The sequence below is a fragment of the Schistocerca serialis genome, chromosome 2 (assembly GCF_023864345.2).
Source record: "Schistocerca serialis cubense isolate TAMUIC-IGC-003099 chromosome 2, iqSchSeri2.2, whole genome shotgun sequence".
Lineage (NCBI taxonomy): Eukaryota > Metazoa > Arthropoda > Insecta > Orthoptera > Acrididae > Schistocerca > Schistocerca serialis.
The window spans coordinates 223,412,478-223,433,549 of NC_064639.1; the positions used below are offsets into that span (position 1 = coordinate 223,412,478).

Genomic DNA, 21,072 nt, shown 5'->3' on the forward strand with positions numbered 1-21,072 from the left:
AGGCTTCTTCCATGTATACAACCTTCTTTCGTGATTCTTGAACCAAGTGTTAGTTACAATTAAATTATGCTCTGTGCAAAATTCTACCAGGTGGCTTCCTCTTTCATTCCTTAACCCCATTCCGTATTTACCTACTACATGTCCTTCTCTTCCTTTTCCTACTACCGGAATCCAGTCACCCATGACTATTAAATTTTCGTCTCCTTTGACTATCTGAATAATTTCTTTTATCTCATCACACATTTCATCAATCTCTTCGTAGCTAGTTGGCATATAAACTTGTACTACTGTAGTAGGCATGGGCTTTGTGTCTATCTCGGCCACAATAATGTGTTCACTATTCTGTTTGTAGTAGCTTACCCGCGTTTCTATTTTTTTATTCATTATTAAACCTACTCCTGCATTACCCCTATTTGATTTTGTAATTATAACCATGTATTCAGCTGACCAGAAGTCTTGTTCCTCCTGCCACCGAACTTCACTAATTCCCACTTATCTAACTGTAACCTATCCATTTCCCTTTTTAAATTTTCTCAGCCCGGAGATCCTAATGGGGGACCATTTTACCTCCGGAATATTTTACCCTAGAAGACGCCATCATCATTTAACCGTACAGCAAAGGTGCATGCCCTCGGGAAAAAATTACGGCTGTAGTTTCCCCTTGCTTTCAGCCATTTGCAGTACCAGCACAGAAAGGCCATTTTGGTTAGGGTTACAAGGCCGGATCAGTCAATCATCCAGACTGTTGCCACTACAACTACTGAAAAGGCTGCTGCCCCTCTTCAGGAACCACACGTTTGTCTGGCCTCTCAACAGATACCCCTCCGTTGTGGTTGCACCTACAGTTCGGCTATCTGTATCGCTGAGGCACGCAAGTCACTCCACCAACGGCAAGTTCCATGTCCAGTAGTTCCTGTTATTTTATGAGCTGAACATGACGGTCACAGCAGTGTAAAGGAAGTTAATGAGCTTTGTTCTAAACCATTGGAGAGCCAATGACATGTACTGAATACATATAACTTCCTGTAATAACAGATTCAAATTGTCATTTAAACCACAAAACCAGACAATACTAACTTGTGATAAGAATTAATATAAGCTATAGTTCCAAATAGAAATTAAAATACAGTAGTTCTTTACTGAATTGATACAAGTCTGTGCACTGCTATTCACCAAGCACACAAAATATTGTTAAGCCTGTTGGTGGTGCAAATCAAATGGGCATCAGTTGGTGTGTTGTACAACAAAAGTCTAGTAGGACCCGGTAAACAGCAGCAATGGTTGTTAAAGGCTCTTGTGGAGGTGAAATTGGCTAATAGATTTCTTGAATCATGGAATATTTATTCCTTGCTTTAAGAGACATGGTTACAAGAGAGCATAACTAAGTGCCGAGTTCTCTCTATAACCGCGTGTACAAGATTACTCTGCAGTGCACAGTTAAATGTTTGACAGAGGATCCATACAGCTAGACTCCCTTTAAGACTATTTCTTTACCTTTCCATTCTCAAATATCAAATAGGAAAATGACACCTAAATCTTGTTGTGCAAGCTCTAATTTGTCTTATTTTATCATAATGGTCACTCTTCCTATGTAGGTGAGAATAAGCAAAATATTTTGGCATTCGGAGGAGAAAGTGGGTTAGCAGAAATCTTGAGACAACATCTTGCCAGGACTAAAAAGGCTTTGTTTTAATGATTGCCACTCTCAACTTGCTTCTCATATCTGTGACGCTCTCCGACTCATTTTGTTACAATGTAAAAGACACTGCTCTTCTTTGAACTGTTTCTGTGTTGTCAGCCAGTCCTTTCTGGTAAAGATCCCATACCACCTAGCAATACTCCAGCAGAAGATGGACAAGCAAAGTGTTGACAGTTTCTTTAGTAGATTTGTTTGCATTTGTATGTGTGTTCTGCCAGTAAAACAGTCTTTGGTGTTGAGTGTGGGTCTAACCTTTCTAAATATATGCCTACTTTGAAATTTTACATATACAGCAGTAAAATGTGCTTCCTTCAAGACATCCTTAAGCCTAGAGGGAAACATATTTCAGTAATCTTCCTCATAATAGTGACACCATTGTTATTAAAATAGGAAATCAACAGTTGTCTTGCTGATAGGCTTGACTTGGCTTCAGCTACTCTGCAGTCCTTACTTTATATTGCAGAGTACACTCTCTTTCTGCATCTCGTTATACTACTCATTTCAGCTTTAAATCCTCAACCAGTTCTGTGTGCCACACTTAAGGTTAAAACTTTCCAACTTTTCTCTGAATTATTTGGATGCCTCTTGTTTTTCATGCAGTGGAGATAGCCTAAAGACATCAAATATTTTATCCTTATAAAGTCTTGTTACCTTTCCTACATTGTTACTCATGTCTTCATTCTTCCTGTCCGTACGTCACATTTTTTGCTAGCAGTTTCTGAGATGTTACTGAAGAACAATTTTTGAAATGTTGCCCCATCAGCTCAACATTTCTAATGCTCTGATTATACAACAGTCTGTAAATTTTGTATGTTGGTCAGGGTTGAGAAAAACATAGGTATTAAAAAAAAAAACAGTGAGTTAAATTTGGTTTTGTGGGTTTTACTGTTTTTTTATTTATATTTTGTATTGACAAATAGTTCAGTTTAAATGCTTATGATTAGTTAATTCGAAACACTAATCTGTTCTTATAACTACTTTATTCTATATATGCAGAAATTATAACAAAGCACTCAGTAATAGTCCCTGTCAACATTAGCTAAATATAGTTGGATTTCATTGGGTTTTTTTTTTTTTTTTTTTTTTTTTTTTTTTTTTTTTTTTTTTTTTTTTTTTTTTGGCGGCTTTTTTAAACTTTTGTGGCTCTCCATGACGTTTCTCTATAATTGTGTATAGATAGCAAGGTTTATATTGAGGTCTGATTTCATTTTTGTACTTTCACAACCATATCTTGTTTCTTTATGAACTTAAAAAGTCCATCTAGCCTCCTAGATATTTGAAGGTTTTGTTTGCCTTTTGAATATTACACAGTGTTATTTTTATTTTGATTGAGCTGTCATCAATGCTGGTTGCAACCTTTTCTTTCCTTTTTTTTTTTTTTTTTTTTTTTTTTTTACAAATTTTAGACTTTTAGCACTATTTAACAGCTTTGTTGTAAAATTTCTAGTCTGTTGTTAACCTGCTTTTACTGGAATTGTCTAACTTTGGGACCTCTAAGACTGAGTATTAGAAACGCCTCACAGTAGCCAAGGTCGCATTTATGTGAATTACAAACATTGTAAAACAATTTCTCCTATCTTTCATGTTTGATATTTGTTAGTTATTTCCTCAGGAAGGAAAGACAGATAGGGAAGGAAAGACGAGTAGGTTGGGAAAGGTTAGAAAGGAGGGGCAGGTCACGGAGACCCCAGGTTGAAATGGAGCCACTGTGAGGATGAAGATCTTTGTCTCCTTCTCTTATGGAAGAAACTATCAGTTTCAAAAGCCTGCATAGTATTTACCCTTCCTGCATTTATATATATCTAGTGGCAATACTTACCTTGGTGGTTTGTAAGATGACACAGTGACAGGGGCTGGTAACTTCTCATTCAGCGCCCTTTCCCTCCCTCCCTCCCTCCCTCCCTCCCTCCTGCCACACACACACACACACACACACACACACACACACACACACACACACACACATAAAAAATGATCATCATTATTGCATTCCATGTTCTACCTTCAATGAGGAGATGGGGGGGGGGGGGGGGGAGAATGTGCTGATAGAATTATCAAAGATTTTTACTGTGACACTACTAAATTGAAAACTTATTTTAAATCTTTGATGATATGAAGTATTGTCACTATCATATCAAGTATTAAAAGTGCAAGCAAATGAGTTACATATGACTCAAAGGTGACTGGGAGTGGTTGGTATTTAAGGGAGCACAATATATTCTTAAACATTAAAACTACTGTCTCATTATTGATTTGATGTCTCTGATGATATACCAATAAAAGCATTTGTTTTACAGGAATTCCAAAAGGAATAGATTTTGCATCAGTTATGAACACCTTCTTGCAAATTGATGGTGTTGTAAGAGTCCATAATTTGAGAATATGGGCACTGAGCCTGGACAAAACAGCACTTTCTGCTCACCTCGCGATAAGTAAGTAACATTATTTCTTTGAAGAACTTGAGTCTCAGAATTTGTAATTTTTATAACTGAACCAATCCATTATTGGTTAATTACTCATAAACACTTATTTTCAGGACCTGGAGTAAGTCCTCAGAAGGTACTGAGGCATGCAACTCGTGATATACATGCACGTTATAATTTCTTTGAAATGACTCTTCAAATTGAAGAATTTGTTGAAAATATGGAAGATTGTACTCAATGCCAGTGTCCACCAAAATAAAACTGGGACCTTTTTGTATGAGTATGTTTTGTGTGTTTTACCTTGTATAATAATGTGTAATTATGATCTCTTATAGAGCACATTACAAATATTCTTCGAAATTTTTATTCATATATCTTTATCATGCCTGTGATGAATGCTGTGAGTTAAATAAATGGAGACTATATAATGTGTTTATAGGAATGAGAGAGAAGTATCTATGTCAAAACATACCAAGTAAAAAATATGTCAAGAAAGACAACTGTGTACATATCGTGTATATATGTGTGGTTGTATATGTGTAGGTACCAATTCCAGTGCCTTTTGTTTGATATATATTTGCACTTGAAATTTTGTACTGCAATAATCATTTAATAAACTTATTTGTGATGTGCATCTAGAAACTGGTGTGGAAGATCTTTATTTTGTTGCAGTTGATTGAACCAGTTGCAGTATGTTTGGATTCCTCTTCTGTATGTTGCAGCTCTGTTATTTTATTGCAGCATAACAGTTTAATGTTTATCAATTGTAGTATATCCACATTTGGAGAGGACACATTGGTAATGTTTTTGTAGTCAGATAGAATAAGCAAACTTGTTCCATGAACCTTCTTCACACATGAACCTTTCAAATACAGGTGTGTGGATCAGCCTCTACCATGCTGATGAATTCAGAGGGGTTAGAGAAGTAAATGTGCATAGAAAATATGCATGGCCCAAGAAAAACTAAAATCATGCCCCATAATAGCACAGAAAGTAAATGCAAAGGTCTAGAATTCAGTTCCCAGTTAATCCTAGGACTTTTTTTAACTTGTTTCTTTGCACTCTGACAATCAGTTAGGTTGATGAAAAAAGCCAAGTTGCAGCATAGCTTAGAGTCCACATTAAACTGTGGGCCTCCTACAAGTGGCTGTGTAGATCAGTTTGAAGATTAGAGGAAGGCAAGGGCATGACCAGTAGGACTGTAATGTGGTTTTTGACAGCTTTACTTTTTACTTTATTCAACAAGGATAAAGTCTCGTTCCTTAACTTCTTTTTAGTTAACCTAGGATTCCTACATTAGCCACTCTGCATTGCTACAACAGTTCAAGGTTACATAGCATCACCTACAACTCACTTGTGTGGTGGTTCACATTTTATGAGAGATTATTCAGAATTTCTTATTTATTCCAAAAATAATAAATTACACTATGTACATCTAATGTTAAGACTGTATGATGTTGCACAGGCAAATATAAAATTATTTTACACATTAACAAAGTTCACACAAGATCACAAGGCTCTCTTTGCATAGTTTTATAAATTTGGTTCATGATGATGATGGTGATGGTTATTTGTGTGACAATACATGTCATGTTTCATTATTTGCATTCCTGTGATCACAGCGCAATGTCCATCGAGCATTTGGATTGTCCTTATAAACGGCTAATAGATTTGCACTGTGTTCTAATCTACGTTGAGCTGGAAAAAAAAAGTAGAATTATGTATGCTGCATTTCAAACCAAATTAATACAGACAAGGAAATTCTATTATGCTTAACTCTTTTAATGGAAAATAGTAGTACATGTGTTATGAGGTGCATATTAATAACAAACTGTAAGTTTAAAGTCATTTGAAAGATAAAATATAAAATAAAACCAATTACAGACTGGAAATACAGCACAGAAGCATACCAAGTTCACATTAGTTGACAAAGGCAACACAAAACATGCAGACTCAAACCTGGGAAAATATCAATAAAACGTACTTAAAAAAGCTGAACAAGAAGCACCCAAAATTAAAATTAGGAAACATGCTTGCCAGTTGATGGGAATGTGATACATACATTGCAACAAGAAAATAGGCTTGGCAACAATTACAGTTAGAAAAAACATTAAATTTTAGTAGAATTAGGAAAACAGTAGATAAAAAGTTTTAAGAAGGCATATGAAAACAAAAATCTCCACCAAACTGATGAAGAGTTTATTGAAAACAACACAAGAAGCTTCAACAGAGGTTTCAAGCAATAGCTATCAAAGTTCAATGTATCAACCCTTCAATTTTGAGATACTAATGGAAACATTGTTCACAAGAATACTGAAAACTTGTGTAGTGAAATACTTTGAGAGACTATTGAACTGCGAGCCCATTCTTCAAACAGTGTTGATAAACCAGAAAAACCAACAATTGAAGCACTACAAAAAACATTTGTGAATTAGAAAATGGTGAAGCATTGGGTGAAAATCAAATGTTGGCCATACTAAGGAAAAAAATCTCATAAAAATGCCATTAATCTCTTTAATGTGTCTTAAGTAAAATTTTGGAAGAAGAGGAGATCCCACTACAGCAGAGAACAGCCCTCATCCACCCTCTTCACAAGAGAATGTTACACACAGACCCAAACAAGTACAGAGAAATATCATTGCTGGATATAACTTGAAAGATTCTTTCAAAAGCCCTTTTAAATAGAACAGAGCTGCAGTTGGACACACAACTGAGGGCATACCAGGGAGGGTTCAGAATGGCTAGATCACACTCTGAACAAATACTAAACCTCAAAAACGTCATACCAAAAATCAAGGACAAAGACATGTCATTTCCTTCATCGATTTCAAGATGATGTACGATTCGACTGATAGAGAATCCTTGTATCAGTAATAGAACAACTGACTTTGGATAAGAAAAAACTAACATAATACAAGCCAATATTGCAAATACATTTTTAAAATATTAAATCCATAAACGAAGTATCAGTCCCACTTAAAATAAAAACAGAAATAAGACAAAGGGCTGGTCTTTTTCAGTCATTGTTTCAATTGTATACTAGAGAAATTATTCAGAGAATGAAACAAAAATAAAAAGTTCAGAATAAGACTGGGTTGCAAAAAGAAAAATCTCAAAATCAACTGCATTACCTTTGCAGATAACCTGACAATATTTGCTGAAACAATGGAGGAAGCAAAGGAATAAATTCTTGAGTTACAGAAACAAGCAGCTAAAGTAGATCTTCACATTTCCTTTGGAAAAACAAATATCATGACAAACAACAAAAACCCAAATAAATACCTGAAAGTCAGAAAGGAAAACAGAAATAGTAAAAGAATTTAAATATCTTGGGGGGGAATTGATTAGTTGGAATGAAAGAGAATGCAAGGCAATAGAATACAGGAAAAACAAACTTGAACTGGCCTTACAACTGAAAAAAAAGAGATGCAACAATTCATTGGGTCAAAAATTAAACCTTACAAAACAGTGTTTAAGCGAGAAGCATTATATGCAGCAGAAATCTAAACCACAAATAGCATAGGCCAGATCAAACAATAAGAAGTAAAACAAAGAACAGTTTTTAAGAAAAATCACAGGAACAAAATTTCAGGATAAGATACTAAGCAAGAAAGGAGACTAAATTTTTACGGACACCTCTACATCCACATCTACATCCATGCTCCGCAAGCCACCTGACGGTGTGTGGCGGAGGGCACTTTGAGTACCTCTATCGGTTCTCCCTGTTGTATTGTTTGTGGAAAGAAAGATCATCGGCACGCCTCTGTGTGGGCTCTAATCTCTCTGATTTTATTCTCGTGTTCTCTTCACGAGATATACGTAGGAGGGAGCAATATATTGCTTGACTCCTTGGTGAAGGTATGTTCTCGAAACTTCGACAAAAACCCATACCGAGCTACTGAGCGTCTCTCCTGCAGAATCTTCCACTGGAGTTTATCTATCATCTCCGTAACGCTTTCACAATTACTAAATGATCCTGTAAGGAAGCGCGCTGCTCTCCGTTGGATCTTCTCTATCTCCTCTATCAACCCTATCTGGTACGGATTCCACACTGGTGAGCAATATTCAAGCAGTTGGCGAACAAGTGTACTGTTACCTACTTCCTTTGTTTTCGGATTGCATTTCCTTAGGATTCTTTCAATGAATCTCAGTCTGTCATCTGCTTTACCAACGATCAAATTTATATGCTCATTCCACTTTAAATCACTCCTAATGCCTACTCCCAGATAATTTATGGAATTAACTGCTTCCAGTTGCTGACCTGCTATGTTGTAGCTAAATGATAAAGGATCTTTCTTTCTAAGTATCTGCAGCACATTACATTTGTCTACATTGAGATTCAATTGCCATTCCCTGCACCATGTGTCAATTTGTTGCAGGTCCTTCTGCATTTCAATACAATTTTCCATTGTTACAACCTCTCGATATACTACAGCATCATCTGCAAAAAGCCTCAGTGAACTTCCGATGTTATCCACAAGGTCATTTATGTATATTGTGAATAGCAATGGTTCTACGACACTCCTCTGCTGCACACCTGAAATCTCTTACTTCGGAAGACTTCTCTCCATTTAGAATGACATGCTGCATTCTGTTATCTAGGAACTCTTCAATCCAATCCCACAATGGGTCTGATAGTCCATACGCTCTTACTTTGTTCAGTAAACGACTGTTGGAGCTGTATCAAACGACTTGCGGAAGTCTAGAAACACGGCATCTACCTGGGAACCCGTGTCTATTGCCCTCTGAGTCTCATGGACGAATAGCGCAAGCTGGGTTTCACACGATCGTCTTTTTCGAAACCCATGTTGATTCCTACAGAGTAGATTTCTAGTCTCCAGAAAAGTCATTATACTCGAACATAATACGTGTTCCAAAATTTTACAACTCATCAATGTTACAGATATAGGCCTATAGTTCTGCACTTTTGTTTGACGTCCCTTCTTGAAAATGGGGATGACCTGTGCCCTTTTCCAATCCTTTGGAAACCTTCTGCTCTTCTAGAGACCTACGGAACACCGCTGCAAGAAGGGGGGCAAGTTCCTTCGCGTCCTCTGTGTAAAATCGAACTGATATCCCATCAGGTCCAGCGGCCTTTCCTCTTTTGAGCGATTTTAATTGTTTTTTTATCCCTCTGTCATCTATTTCGGTATCTACCATTTTGTCATCTGTGCGACAATCTAGAGAAGGAACTACAGTGCAGTCTTCCTCTGTGAAACAGCTTTGGAAAAAGACATTTAGTACTTCGGCCTTTAGTCTGTCATCCTCTGTTTCAGTATCATTTTGGTCACAGAGTGTCTGGACATTTTGTTTTGATTCACCTGCCGCTTTGACACAAGACCAAAATTTCTTAGGATTTTCTGCCAAGTCAGTACATAGAACTTTACTCTTTAATTCATTGAATGCCTCTCGCATAGCCCCCCTCACACTACGTTTCGCTTCGCGTAATTTTTGTTTGTCTGCAAGGCTTTGGCTATGTTTTTGTTTGCTGTGAAGCTCCCTTTGCTTCCGCAGCAGTTTTATAACTCGGTTGTACCACGGTGACTCTTTTCCATCTCTTACGATCTTGCTTGGCACATACTCATCTAATGCATATTGTACGATGGTTTTGAACTTTGTCCACTGATCCTCAACACTATCTGTACTTGAAACAAAACTTTTGTATTGAGCCGTCAAGTACTCTGAAAACTGCTTTTTGTCACTTTCACTAAACAGAAAAATCTTCCTACCTTTTTTAATATCTGTATTTACGGCTGAAATCGCTTTATGATCGCTGATTCCCTGTTCTGCGTTAACTGTTTCAAATAGTTCAGGTCTGTTTGTCACCAGAAGGTCTAATATGTTATCACCACTGGTTCTCTGTTTAATTGCTCAAGGTAGTTTTCAGATAATGCACTTTAAAAAATTTCACTGGATTCTTTGTCCCTGCCACCCGTTATAAACGTTTGAGTCTCCCAATGTATATCTGGCAAATTAAAATCTCCACCCAGAACTATAACATGGTTGGGAAATCTACTCGAAATATTTTCCAAATTATCCTTCAGGTCCTCTGCCATAACATCTGCTGAGCCAGGGGGCCTATAGAGACATCCAATTACCATGTTTGAGCCTGCTTTAACTGTTACCTTCACCCAAATTATTTCACATTTCTGATCTCCATCAATTTCCTTCGATACTATTGCCGTTTTTATCGCTATAAACACGCCTCACCCTTCACTGTCCAGCCTGTCTCTGCAGTATACATTCCAATCTGAGTTTAGAATTTCATTAATGGTTGCATCTGGTTTCAACCAACTTTCTGTCCCTAGTACTATGTGGGCATTGTGATAGTTTATTAATGAGAGCAGTTCTGGGACCTTTCTATAGACGCTCCTGCAGAATGAAGTCTTAATAGAACAACTAAATGAATTTTTTATTTCTTCCATAACCGTAATGAAGCCTAACTAGTTTATGGAAAATACAGAAAAGTCACTCATTAGAACAGCTAAGATAAATACTAAAAACGAAAAAATAAGGTTCCAAGACAAATCTAAAATAAAGTCGAAATCTTGGAAGAGAATGAAGAAATCCTGGGCACAAAAGAAGGAATGACATGCAAAGAAATGACTGATTCATTGTAATACAGAGAATATGAAATGAGAGAACAAGGAGAAACGGCATTGTATTTCAATTAGCTTTTGGTTTATTGCAATATCTGGTGACAATATATTTCTAACCTTCCTTTTTTTATCAAACCAGTAAAATATCCAGGTTTGCAACAATGTTCAAAGCATGGCTTGATTATTTATACAACACTCATGACTGAAAGAACATTCCAGTTCAAAGATAAGGATTAGTATTTTCTACCTAACATTATTCTATCAGCAGTACTAAGACTTCTGACATTGAGATGCTATTTGTCCCACGTTCATAAGTCCTACAGTATTTTACAACGAACTCTGTGATGCAGTGATTAGTGTTACCAAACACTAACCTACCTGTCGCAGGTTTAATTCCGTGTTAGTAAGATACCTCTACAACCACTTTCGATAATTCTGTTCATGTGTCTTTCCTCTTCTTTCATATTCTTGTAGATGAACAGTAATAATTTGAGCAAGTAATGTGTACTGGAAACTATTAGATTACATTAGTTTTACTTTTTGCTCCATAGATAATTTTCTTACCGATGTTTCCACCAATCTCGTAAAGGTAATGTGTCTGGAGTGTTATCTCTGGATATCCAGTTGCTAACATACAGCTTAGGTTTCCATTTGGAGCCAATTCTGCTAAAGCTCTAGACTGTGGCTTTCGAGGCATTTTTATTCCGGTCATGGGCACATCTGACCTTTTACTGGCCTCTTCCACAATGCTGCAGAAAGAAAAATTATGGTTCAAAAGTTCAGTAACATGTGAGATCTGGAGATCGTCGTACTTTATGTAAATAAACAGAAATGAATGGAACAAAAAAATTATAGCTGTGGCCATTGGCAACTTTTTGCAATTTTTATCGTACTTTTTCATTAATAAAATGAATAGTTGAACATCTTAAATTTACTGTGCTAAAATTCATTGTACTCTTAAAAAGGAAAATCCCATTCAGGGCATTATTTAAATCACAAAGAAACAAATGTGTTGATCAGTGCACAAGCAACAACTAGTTCCAAAACCTAGGAGCACAGTGTTTATTATTTCGATAATATTGACTTTAGCAAAAGTTTCACTTCCAGATGCTAAGTGCTAGCCAGCCTTTCTGTCCGCGAGAGTTTAATTTACTATGTATTTCAAACATACACCTAACAGCAATTTTCATGATATCATTGTGTTAACTTAGGTTTTTTAAACACAGGCTGACATCTATAGTAGTACAATAAACTCAGTACCACCTAGGACTGAAGCAAATGAATCAAATTCTCTGCCAGGGTTTCAACTACCTCTTATTGGGCCCTGAAATGAGAAATATCCTGCTCATTGTTCTACCCACTCTTCCCACTGTGGTATTTTGCCACCCTCCCAACCTACACAATATCCTTGTCTGTCCTTATTGAACTCCTGGCCCATCCCTTTGCCTCATGGCTCATATCCTCATATTAGAACAGATGCAAGACCTGCTCCATATGTCCTCCCACTACCACCTACTGCAGTGATGTCCCAGGTATCTCCTACCCCATCAAAGAACACTTGCAAAACCAGCCATGTGATCTACATACAAACTTAACTATAACCACTGTACCATATTCTATGCAGGAATGACTATTAACAAGCTTTCTGTCTGGATGAATGGGCACCGCCAAACTGCGGCCGAGAGACAGCGGACCACCCAGTTGCTGAACATTCCATCTAATACAATGTGCTTCACTTTAATGACTGCATCATATCCTGTCCATCTGGCTTCTTCCCAGCAACACCAGCTGGAAGCATCCCTGCAAAGTATCCTTCATTCCTGTAACACCCCTGGCCTCAATCTCCACTAGTCCCCAGTCCTTCAACTGCCTATGCCCTCCCCCACTCTGACTCCAGTACTACACACACCTTCTATCTCGCCCAGAAACAGTGACTGTGTGTGTTTTCTGTTTCTGGTGTGGACATAGTCCAAAAGCTGGATATTTTTATCATTCTTTTTGATTTTGCTTGTCTGTGATTATATGACACATCCATGTGGTGAGCAGTAATTTGTCCTTTACATATTGTTGCATTTCCATCCTAGACTTTCCCATTGTCTTTTGTAAGACAAAATTATGTTGCAGGCTTTTATAAGAAAAACAGACTATTGGAAGATAAATTTCGAAAAATGGCTGTTTCCCAGAGGTCATATAATTAACCACAGTCTTACCGAAGAACTACATCACCAGCTGTTGTCGCATCTGTTAACTGCACACGTATTTCATTCAGTTGGAATTGTGGTGCATTTACTCGTATCACTCCATCTTGGAAGTCAACTTCGTTATCAATTTTCCGCGTTATAGGTTCACGTGCTGGGCCCTTACGACCAAGCAATTTTTTCATCTGAAATGGACAACAGGAATAATTCCTTAACAAATGATTAGGTCAAACAGCTAACTAGTAGAGAAAACATATGAACTAGGCAATACTGTACCGGTTTGCTGTTTTCTTTATGTCCCTTGAGATATCGTTCCTCCTCGTTAAGGCGCCTTATCTGCGCAACCAGATCCTCTGGTACCACCCACAGATCATTGCCACACTGCAGCATTTCTTCTGTTAGGCGGCAGCACATTGCTGCTATGTTAACGTGGGCTGTTAGATCACTCTTGTCAGCAGGCTGAACATACCTGTAAAAACAATTCTCTTGTTAGCAACAAGAAAAATATGGCTTTGTTTTGGTGCGGCCACTCACATCTCTACTACTACTGCTGCTGATACCACCACCACCACCACAAACATGTCGTACCAACACACAGAAATCAAACATTAATTAGTTCTCTGGCATCTACTATGAGGGGGATTCAATAAGTAATGCAACACTTTTTTTCTGAAAGCAGGTCAGTATTGTTTCGTAGTCCAGCACACCTTATTATTCCCCACTCTTCTTACTACAAATCCCTGTTTCCAAACATAATCTCCATTCAATGCGATGCCCTTATGCCATCTTACTGGGAGGGTCTGTATGCCCACATAGTACTACTATCCTTGTGAATGTCAAAGCCAACATCTTGCTGCATCAACAACCTCTCCATCACCAACATACTGCTTCTCATGGAGTGCATTCTTCATTGGGTGAAACAGATGGAAGTTGGAAGGTGTGAGACTGTAAGGTGGATGAGGAGGAAAACAGTCTAACAAAGTTTTGTGAGCTCCTCTCGGATCCACAGACTCGTGCGAGGCCTTGCACTGTCATGAAGAAGGAGAAGTTTGTTTGCATTTTTGTGGTGACAAAAGACTTGTCATTTCTTCAATTACCTGAGGATGGCACAATACACTTCAGAGCTGATTATTGTACCATGAGGGAGGACATAAAAAAGAACCCCTTCAGATACCCAGAATACTGTAGCCATGACATTACTGGCTGAGGGTGCAGCTTTGAACTTTTTCTTTGAAGGTGAATTGGTGTAGCGCCACTCTGTGGATTGCTGTTTTGTTTCCAGTTCAAAGTGATGAACGAATGTTTCATTGTCTGTGATGACATTTGACAAAAAATAGTCAGGCTCAGCCTTGTAACATGCAAGTAATTCTACACAGATGGCCTTTCATTGCTTTTTATGTTCTTCTGTCAGACAGTGAGGAACCCAGCAGGTGCAATCACCTTTGAGTACCCCAACCGGTGGACGAATGTGTCGGCACTACTGACAGGGAAGTCCAGTTGTGCAGTGAGGTGTTTGATTGTGACCTGCCATTCACCTTCAATGAGAGCGTCACATATTCCAGCATTGCAGGAGTCACAGCTGCGTGTGGCCGGCCAGCGCATGGGAGATCAGGCAGGTTTGGGCAACTTGTTGCAATGATGACAGATGCCTCACCTGGCCTCAGTAGACATTCTTCAATTGCCTATGAGTATCTGCAATACTCTGCCTTTTCTGTAAAAGAAACTCAATGACAGTTTTCTGCTTGGAACACACATCTGTTACAGATGCCATTCTGAAGGCTACGTATAGCATCGCCACCCATCAGAACTTCATGAAACTATAGGGAATATTCCACAACATTCCCCTTTTTTCCAGCTGAAATTGGCTGAGAAAAATATGTGTTACATTACTTATCGAAAGGCCCTCACATATAAAGGCCATTGACAAATCTTACTGACCAACACAAATGCAAAAACCGGTATTCACATCTCAATCCAGGAGAAGGGGACTCAGTAAGTACTGGTATTTCGATTCAGAATTCACCTTATTTGGAACAGATTCATTGGAAGCCATATACTATTTGGATTGTTTCTTGGTTTTGGGGTATAGTGCAGAACTCAGGATTCATCAGTGTGGACAACTCAACACAAAAAAGTGCTTTGGATCTCACTTATTCTTTCTTCAAACGCAGCTTTCTAATCTACTCTGACAGTTCCATCAGCTCCTTGTCCACTGTATGCAGTGGCAACACCTTGTGAGCTGACAATGCATTCAACACCATCTTATAATGTAAAATGTGAACTGCTGTTACCATTCTCAGAATTAATGGCCTCTGCTACTCACACACATTCATTTCAGCCCAGTTAATGTAGACCGAAAGATGTCGATTAGGGCGAAAAACCTGTGGGGTCAAACATTTTTGCACAGTGCTAAGAGGATGTGTCCAAAACAATGTACTAAAAATACTGACCAGTGGGGTGTTTGGGTTGGTGTGGGGGTGGGTTTAAAGGTCCCTTTTTTACATTTTTCTCAAGTAACTCAAAAACCACAGCTTCTAGCAAATATGTTTCCCACTGCAAAATTAAAACTATTTTAAATTTCCTACAAAAAAAGGTCCTGTTTATTTCTTCTGTAGGACTGTCAGTTTCCACATTCAGGTGAGTTAAAAATTGTAGATTATTAAAAATATTATTCTAGCTTTATAAAATTAATGTTTATATTCAAAAGAAGTGAGTTAAAACAGATAATAAATTTGTGTACAACATCTAAGTGTAGTGGAACCGAGTCAAAGAATAACTTGCATTCCAGGGGGGTGTAATAGGATGGAAGGGGGATATGTGTGGGGTAAAGCACTGGATTGTGTTCATGCACTTCGCTCCTTCACAAGTCTGCAAACTGAAGCTCGAGCAGGTGATTCTCCCCCTTTGTTTAACCCACTGCATCATAAGAAGCAGTTGCAGGTGTTTCATAAAGTTATACACATCCACCACAATGCACTTTATTAATAACTGGCAATATAGTGCACGGACATGCCCGGGGGTTGTTTATTTTCCACAAAGTGTGTTAACACTACATGTGAAGCAAATATGACTTATTAATAATACTAATGTAACTAATGCATATGGACAGAATGTATGTAAATCTCTGCACCATTTTCTACACTGGTGGAGTGGACACTAATTCTAAGTCATCGTGCATAGCAGCTGCAGCATTCTTCCTGGAAAGGCACCTTCTCCCTCTACTCAATTTTCAGTCTACAGACTATAGCTCCTGGGCGTTTCCTCTCCACTGATAAAATAACTTCACTGAGCAATTGTTGATGTAGTAGAGTTATTTTCGATCTATTGGATGATTACTTATTTGCTGTTCTTAAGTGGGCATTTTATATAAAATGCATTCCTGTGTGTTTAATTTGTAAGTGTGATGTTGTCAGAGAATTATGCAGTATTGGTGGGAAAGGGATTGAATTGGCAAATGTGGCATATTGCTGCTGTCTATCATTGACATCGCATTGTATAGGTGTGTAATTGTGTTTTAGTCACATGGTGGCGAATTACTGACTTACCAAAAAGTTACTGCACTTCTTTCGTCATTAATTGTGTTACTGGTAGATTTGATAAATATTTTATGTTCAGGAATTGCTGGCACTTGTATAGTGGGCCGTGGAGTAAGTGGAGCCACTTACTATACATCCACAATATACATTCTAAGATGGGCATGAGTATGTCTGGAGGAAAGGGATTGATCATGTTTTCAACGGTAATCTGCTGTAATGCAGTGCTTGACTTATATTGAAATATCTACAGTTCTGTAACACCTAGGTGACCTACTTTTGTTGCAGAGAGAGACAATTTAAGACCTGGGTCCTCTTCATATTTTGGGAGATGTGAGGCTGGCATGATGCATTTTATACTCTTCATGCTGTGAAAATCATTCCAGGTAGTGTCAATGGAGGTAATGAAATTGACACTGTCAAATATATATTGACAGCATGTTACAGCTGGAAAAGGCTCTTCTAGTAGTAGATAGCTGACAGCTCCAGCAGCTGATGTTTTTTATATAATGGCTCACTTAAGAACTGCAATAAGTATTCACTAAACTGATGTTATTTTGTCTATTCATATAAGAGAACTGAACGGGAAATGCTGATGAGCTATAGTTTGTCTGTAAAGCAGCAGTCATGATGGGAGAAGTTGCCTTTCCTTGAAGAATACTGCAGCTGTTGTACATGTTGACTCAGAATCAACTTTTCCTCTAGTAGTGTAGAACAGCATGCAGAGATTTACCTGGATTCTGTCCACATACATTACTTGTGTTACTGTTATTAGTAACAAGTATTTCCATTCCATGTACTGTTAACGGATTTTTTTGCAAAATAAACACTCCCTTGGCATGTCTGCACACTGCCAGTGATTTATAAGACACACCGTGGAAGGCCCATATAACTTTGTGGAAGATCTTGTAGTTGCTTCCTGTGATGTAGTAAGTTCGGGCTTCAGGTTGCAGGCCTATGAAGGGGGAGAAGGGCATGAAAACACCATGGTGACCCAGCTTACCTCACTCTTCTACCACACACACCTCTCCTTCTCCACCCTTTTACATCCATGGAACATACTTTATCCCTTGATGCAGTTCTACTGTACTTTTATGTGACACACAATACCCAATTCCTTTGAAAATTAAAATTAATTTTATAACCCTAGGAAAATATTTTTAATGCTCCATTAAATTTCTGGTTTGCAGTCACATACTTTCAGCATCTTCTAATATTTCCACCGTATATCATTCAGCCATCTTCAGAGTGAGCAGAAAGACTGACGCTTCAGTACTCACTCAGTCATTTTAAACTAGCGGACAACGCCACTGCAAATGCGACCACAGATACACAGGTGTCAGAGAAATTTATCTGCTGCAAAGAAGTACAATGTGCATGTGCTGCGCAGTTGATCTACACTGAGATGCCAGTGTATCGCTCTGAGCTGCACTGTCACAGTGTCTTCGTAAGTTTATTACAAAAAGCGACAGATTCCACGACTTATTCAAGCTGAAGCGATTGTCTCTATTAATTAAATTCGTCACCAAATGAATTTCAGTTCGTTTTCATCGCCGACACACTGGAAGATTATGTTGATGCTAAAATTTATTTATGAAGGACTTTGTACCGAAAACTGATGCAGAAAGATTTATATTTATGTTCAAATAGCTGCTCCGTCCTTTGCAAATGATGAGTATTCTCAGAACTTTAGTTCACAGGGCACACATCATTACTGACGAGAGCAGTCTGCAAGATGAGCTTCCACAAATAGAGAGAGCTTTTGAAGCCAACAAGTATTCACCACAGCAGACATGTAAGGTACTATGAATAAAACCAAAGGTGGCCATAAACAATGCAGAAGAAGACACAGGAAGATTTAAATCCATGACTTTCCTTCCATATGTGGGAAGTCTATCATCAAATGCAGAACACATTGTCAGCAAGTACAAAGTAAAAATGATTTTTCGTTTTCCACCAAAGACAGTAGCACTCTTGGGTTCCATTACAGGTGATTTGTTGCTATGGAAGGCTGGGGTTTACACGATCCCCTGAGAATGTGGCCTCTCATATATCTGACAGACAATTCGTACAGTCCGTGAAAGATCTACAGAATACCACAGGTACACCCACTCTTACAGCAAATAAATCAGCTGTAGCTGAACACTTTGTTGATTTTGGTCACTATATTGTACAAAAACATCAAAATTTTAGTGTCTACATTATCTTTCTAGGACTCAATGGTGAAAGAGGCAATTGAAATTTGCTTGGTAATGAATTTAATTAACAGGGATAGTGGATTTAGCGTGTGTCATGGAATCCGGCACTTTCTGTAATAAACTTACAAAGAAGTGACAGTGCAGCTCAGAGTGATACACTGACATCCCAGTGTGGATCAACTGTGCAGCGACAGATATAATTCATGCTCATTGTGCTTCTTTGCTGCCAATCATCTCTGGCATCTGTGTACCTGTGGCTGCATTTGCAGTGGTGCAGTCTGTGAGCTTAAAAGGACAGAGTACATGTCTGTCTTTTGGCTCACTCTGAAGATGGCTGAATGATATGCAGTTGAAATATTAGAAGAAGCTGAATTTATGAGGCTGCACACCAGAAATTTAATAGAGCAGTCATTGTGCCATGAAAATGTGAAGATGCACAATATTTTTAGTTATCTGCAAACTTTTTCAATTCCCTGCATGGGGAAACCGTTAGTCCTTGAGAAAAAATGAATAGGACATTTTGGTAGGAAATTTAATACAGTTTATTTTTGTACTGAGAAACATTTTTGCTAGAAGCCGCAGTCTTTGAGTTATTCGAGAAAAATTCCCTCCTAGCACTGTGCAAAAATTTGTGACCACACGAGTTTTTCCCCCTCATTTTCCTTCCTTGACTGGACTATTTGGCAATCTGTGAGAATCATGTTATTGAATGATTTCTTCAATAACATCATCTCCTGAATGTCCTGGGTGCACATTTTCCCATCCAAATGTATCACTGAATTACACTCACTTTTTTCCATCTCGGTGAAAATCACATTAGAATGACTCAATTATATGACTGTCAACTTTAAACTGTTTGTTTTAATGTCATAAGAGATGGCAGGATATGTTGGTAACACCAAAATACAAGTGCATGTTTGTTAGTGCCATCCCTCCTGATGAACCAAATTCTTATAAGTGTCTTTTGGAATACATGTTCACACATCAAGCATAATTGTGTTGCTTCCGGTTGAAACTTTTCAGATACTCCATTTACAGAGTAACAAAGAAAGCTAAATGTGATGTATGAAATCCTTATTTTATAACTCTAAAATGAGAAAAAGATATTGAATGTTATTTGTCTTGTTTTACAAGTATCAGTCACTGGTAATTTTCCTTAGTAATTAAAATCATCTTTCTGTTTTTACAGTGGCAAATATACATGCCACTATGACAACATGAAAAAAAGAAAAAAAAGTAAAAGAAACTTGGAACTGGGTCTGAAAACTGACCAATTAAAGTTCTGTAAGCAGCAGAACTGAGCAAGCAGCTGTCCCTTTAAAATATTACAGCAAATAGAGTACCACAATATTAAGATATTTGGCATAGTACTACCCATATTCATGGTACTATTGTTTTCCAAGGTATTTAGTCAGGGGAAGAGGGAGCAAGTTCCATCTTCCGTGATAACCGTGTAGGGAGTGAAAGGTATGTTTGTGCTACTGCACTATAGTGCTCTTTGATAGCAAAGGTTAATGAGACCTGGCGCTAAAGGTCTGTATGTTCACAGAGACTTCTGATATCTGTTAATTCAGAAATAGTGTTGTGGAGCAAGTGTTAAAGTTCTCAGGTCTGGGAGGGTCCAGGCACCCCAAGCCTCTATATTGTGCCCACTCATCTCTCTTTTTCATTTCCACTGTCTCCTCTCTCTTTCCTCCCACTGTTTCTCTGTCTTTCTCTTTTACTGGCAACTGACCATCTGTATCTCCTCTCTCTTTGGCTACCACTGCTATTGTCTTCGTCCATCTGTCTTTCTCTTTTACTGATACTTTTTCTCTCCCATTACTGTCTCCTCCCTTCTCCTCCCCCATTGGCACTGTCTCCTTTCTCTTCCACTATCGCTGTCTCTCCATCATTATTTTCCAGCACAAAAAAGCGTGAACATGTTCAAATGTCAAAATTTTTGGTGAGGATGGTGGAATGAGGATTGAGGCAGCTGGTTGAGGCAGCACTCCCCAATTATCTGTCAGTATCTTTTAAAAGGGAACATATTTGCCTTTTTTGTGCTCCAACAGGAGCATTTCTCTGCTAGTTTCCTTCTTTTCTCTGTGATAGCAACATACACAGCTTATGTAAAATGAATCATATAGGTCAGTAAATTTTTAGAATTTATACACTTCGACACATTTATATACTTTGACACATATAAACAATAAATAAGTATGCATGATATAAAGTTAACCCAAAATCGTTTGGTGTACATTTTTTCTTAATACTTTGCTCATCAATCGAAATTCATTGAAAGCAACCAGCTTATGATTTGTGTTATAAGACAGTAAAAATGTTATTAGAAATATTTAACTGGATTTGTAGTCTTCATAGTTTTACATAATTTTTGCTAGTCATGTAAACTTCTTTTCAGGTAGTTAAGACTCTTTTTAGC

General features: G+C 38.0%; 2 protein-coding genes across 7 annotated transcripts in view; one reads left to right on the plus strand and one right to left on the minus strand.

Annotated features, from left to right (window-relative positions):
* Positions 1-4,764, plus strand: part of LOC126456968 (zinc transporter 2) — a 131,907-nt gene extending 127,143 nt beyond the window's left edge. For all 5 annotated transcript variants that reach the window (XM_050092907.1, XM_050092906.1, XM_050092910.1 and 2 more), the window contains 2 exons: positions 3,997-4,131; positions 4,236-4,764. In XM_050092907.1, coding sequence (XP_049948864.1) covers positions 3,997-4,131; positions 4,236-4,381 — 281 coding nt within the window. In that variant the 3' untranslated portion in view covers positions 4,382-4,764. The remainder of the gene's footprint in view (positions 1-3,996; positions 4,132-4,235) is intronic.
* Positions 4,765-5,505: 741 nt separating this feature from the next.
* LOC126456967 (rho GTPase-activating protein conundrum) overlaps positions 5,506-21,072 on the minus strand; it is a 235,593-nt gene continuing 220,026 nt past the window's right edge. For both annotated transcript variants that reach the window (XM_050092904.1, XM_050092905.1), the window contains 4 exons: positions 13,196-13,388; positions 12,932-13,104; positions 11,286-11,470; positions 5,506-5,820 (listed from right to left, as the gene is read on the minus strand). In XM_050092904.1, the coding sequence (XP_049948861.1) occupies positions 5,711-5,820; positions 11,286-11,470; positions 12,932-13,104; positions 13,196-13,388 (661 nt within the window). In that variant the 3' untranslated portion in view covers positions 5,506-5,710. The remainder of the gene's footprint in view (positions 5,821-11,285; positions 11,471-12,931; positions 13,105-13,195; positions 13,389-21,072) is intronic.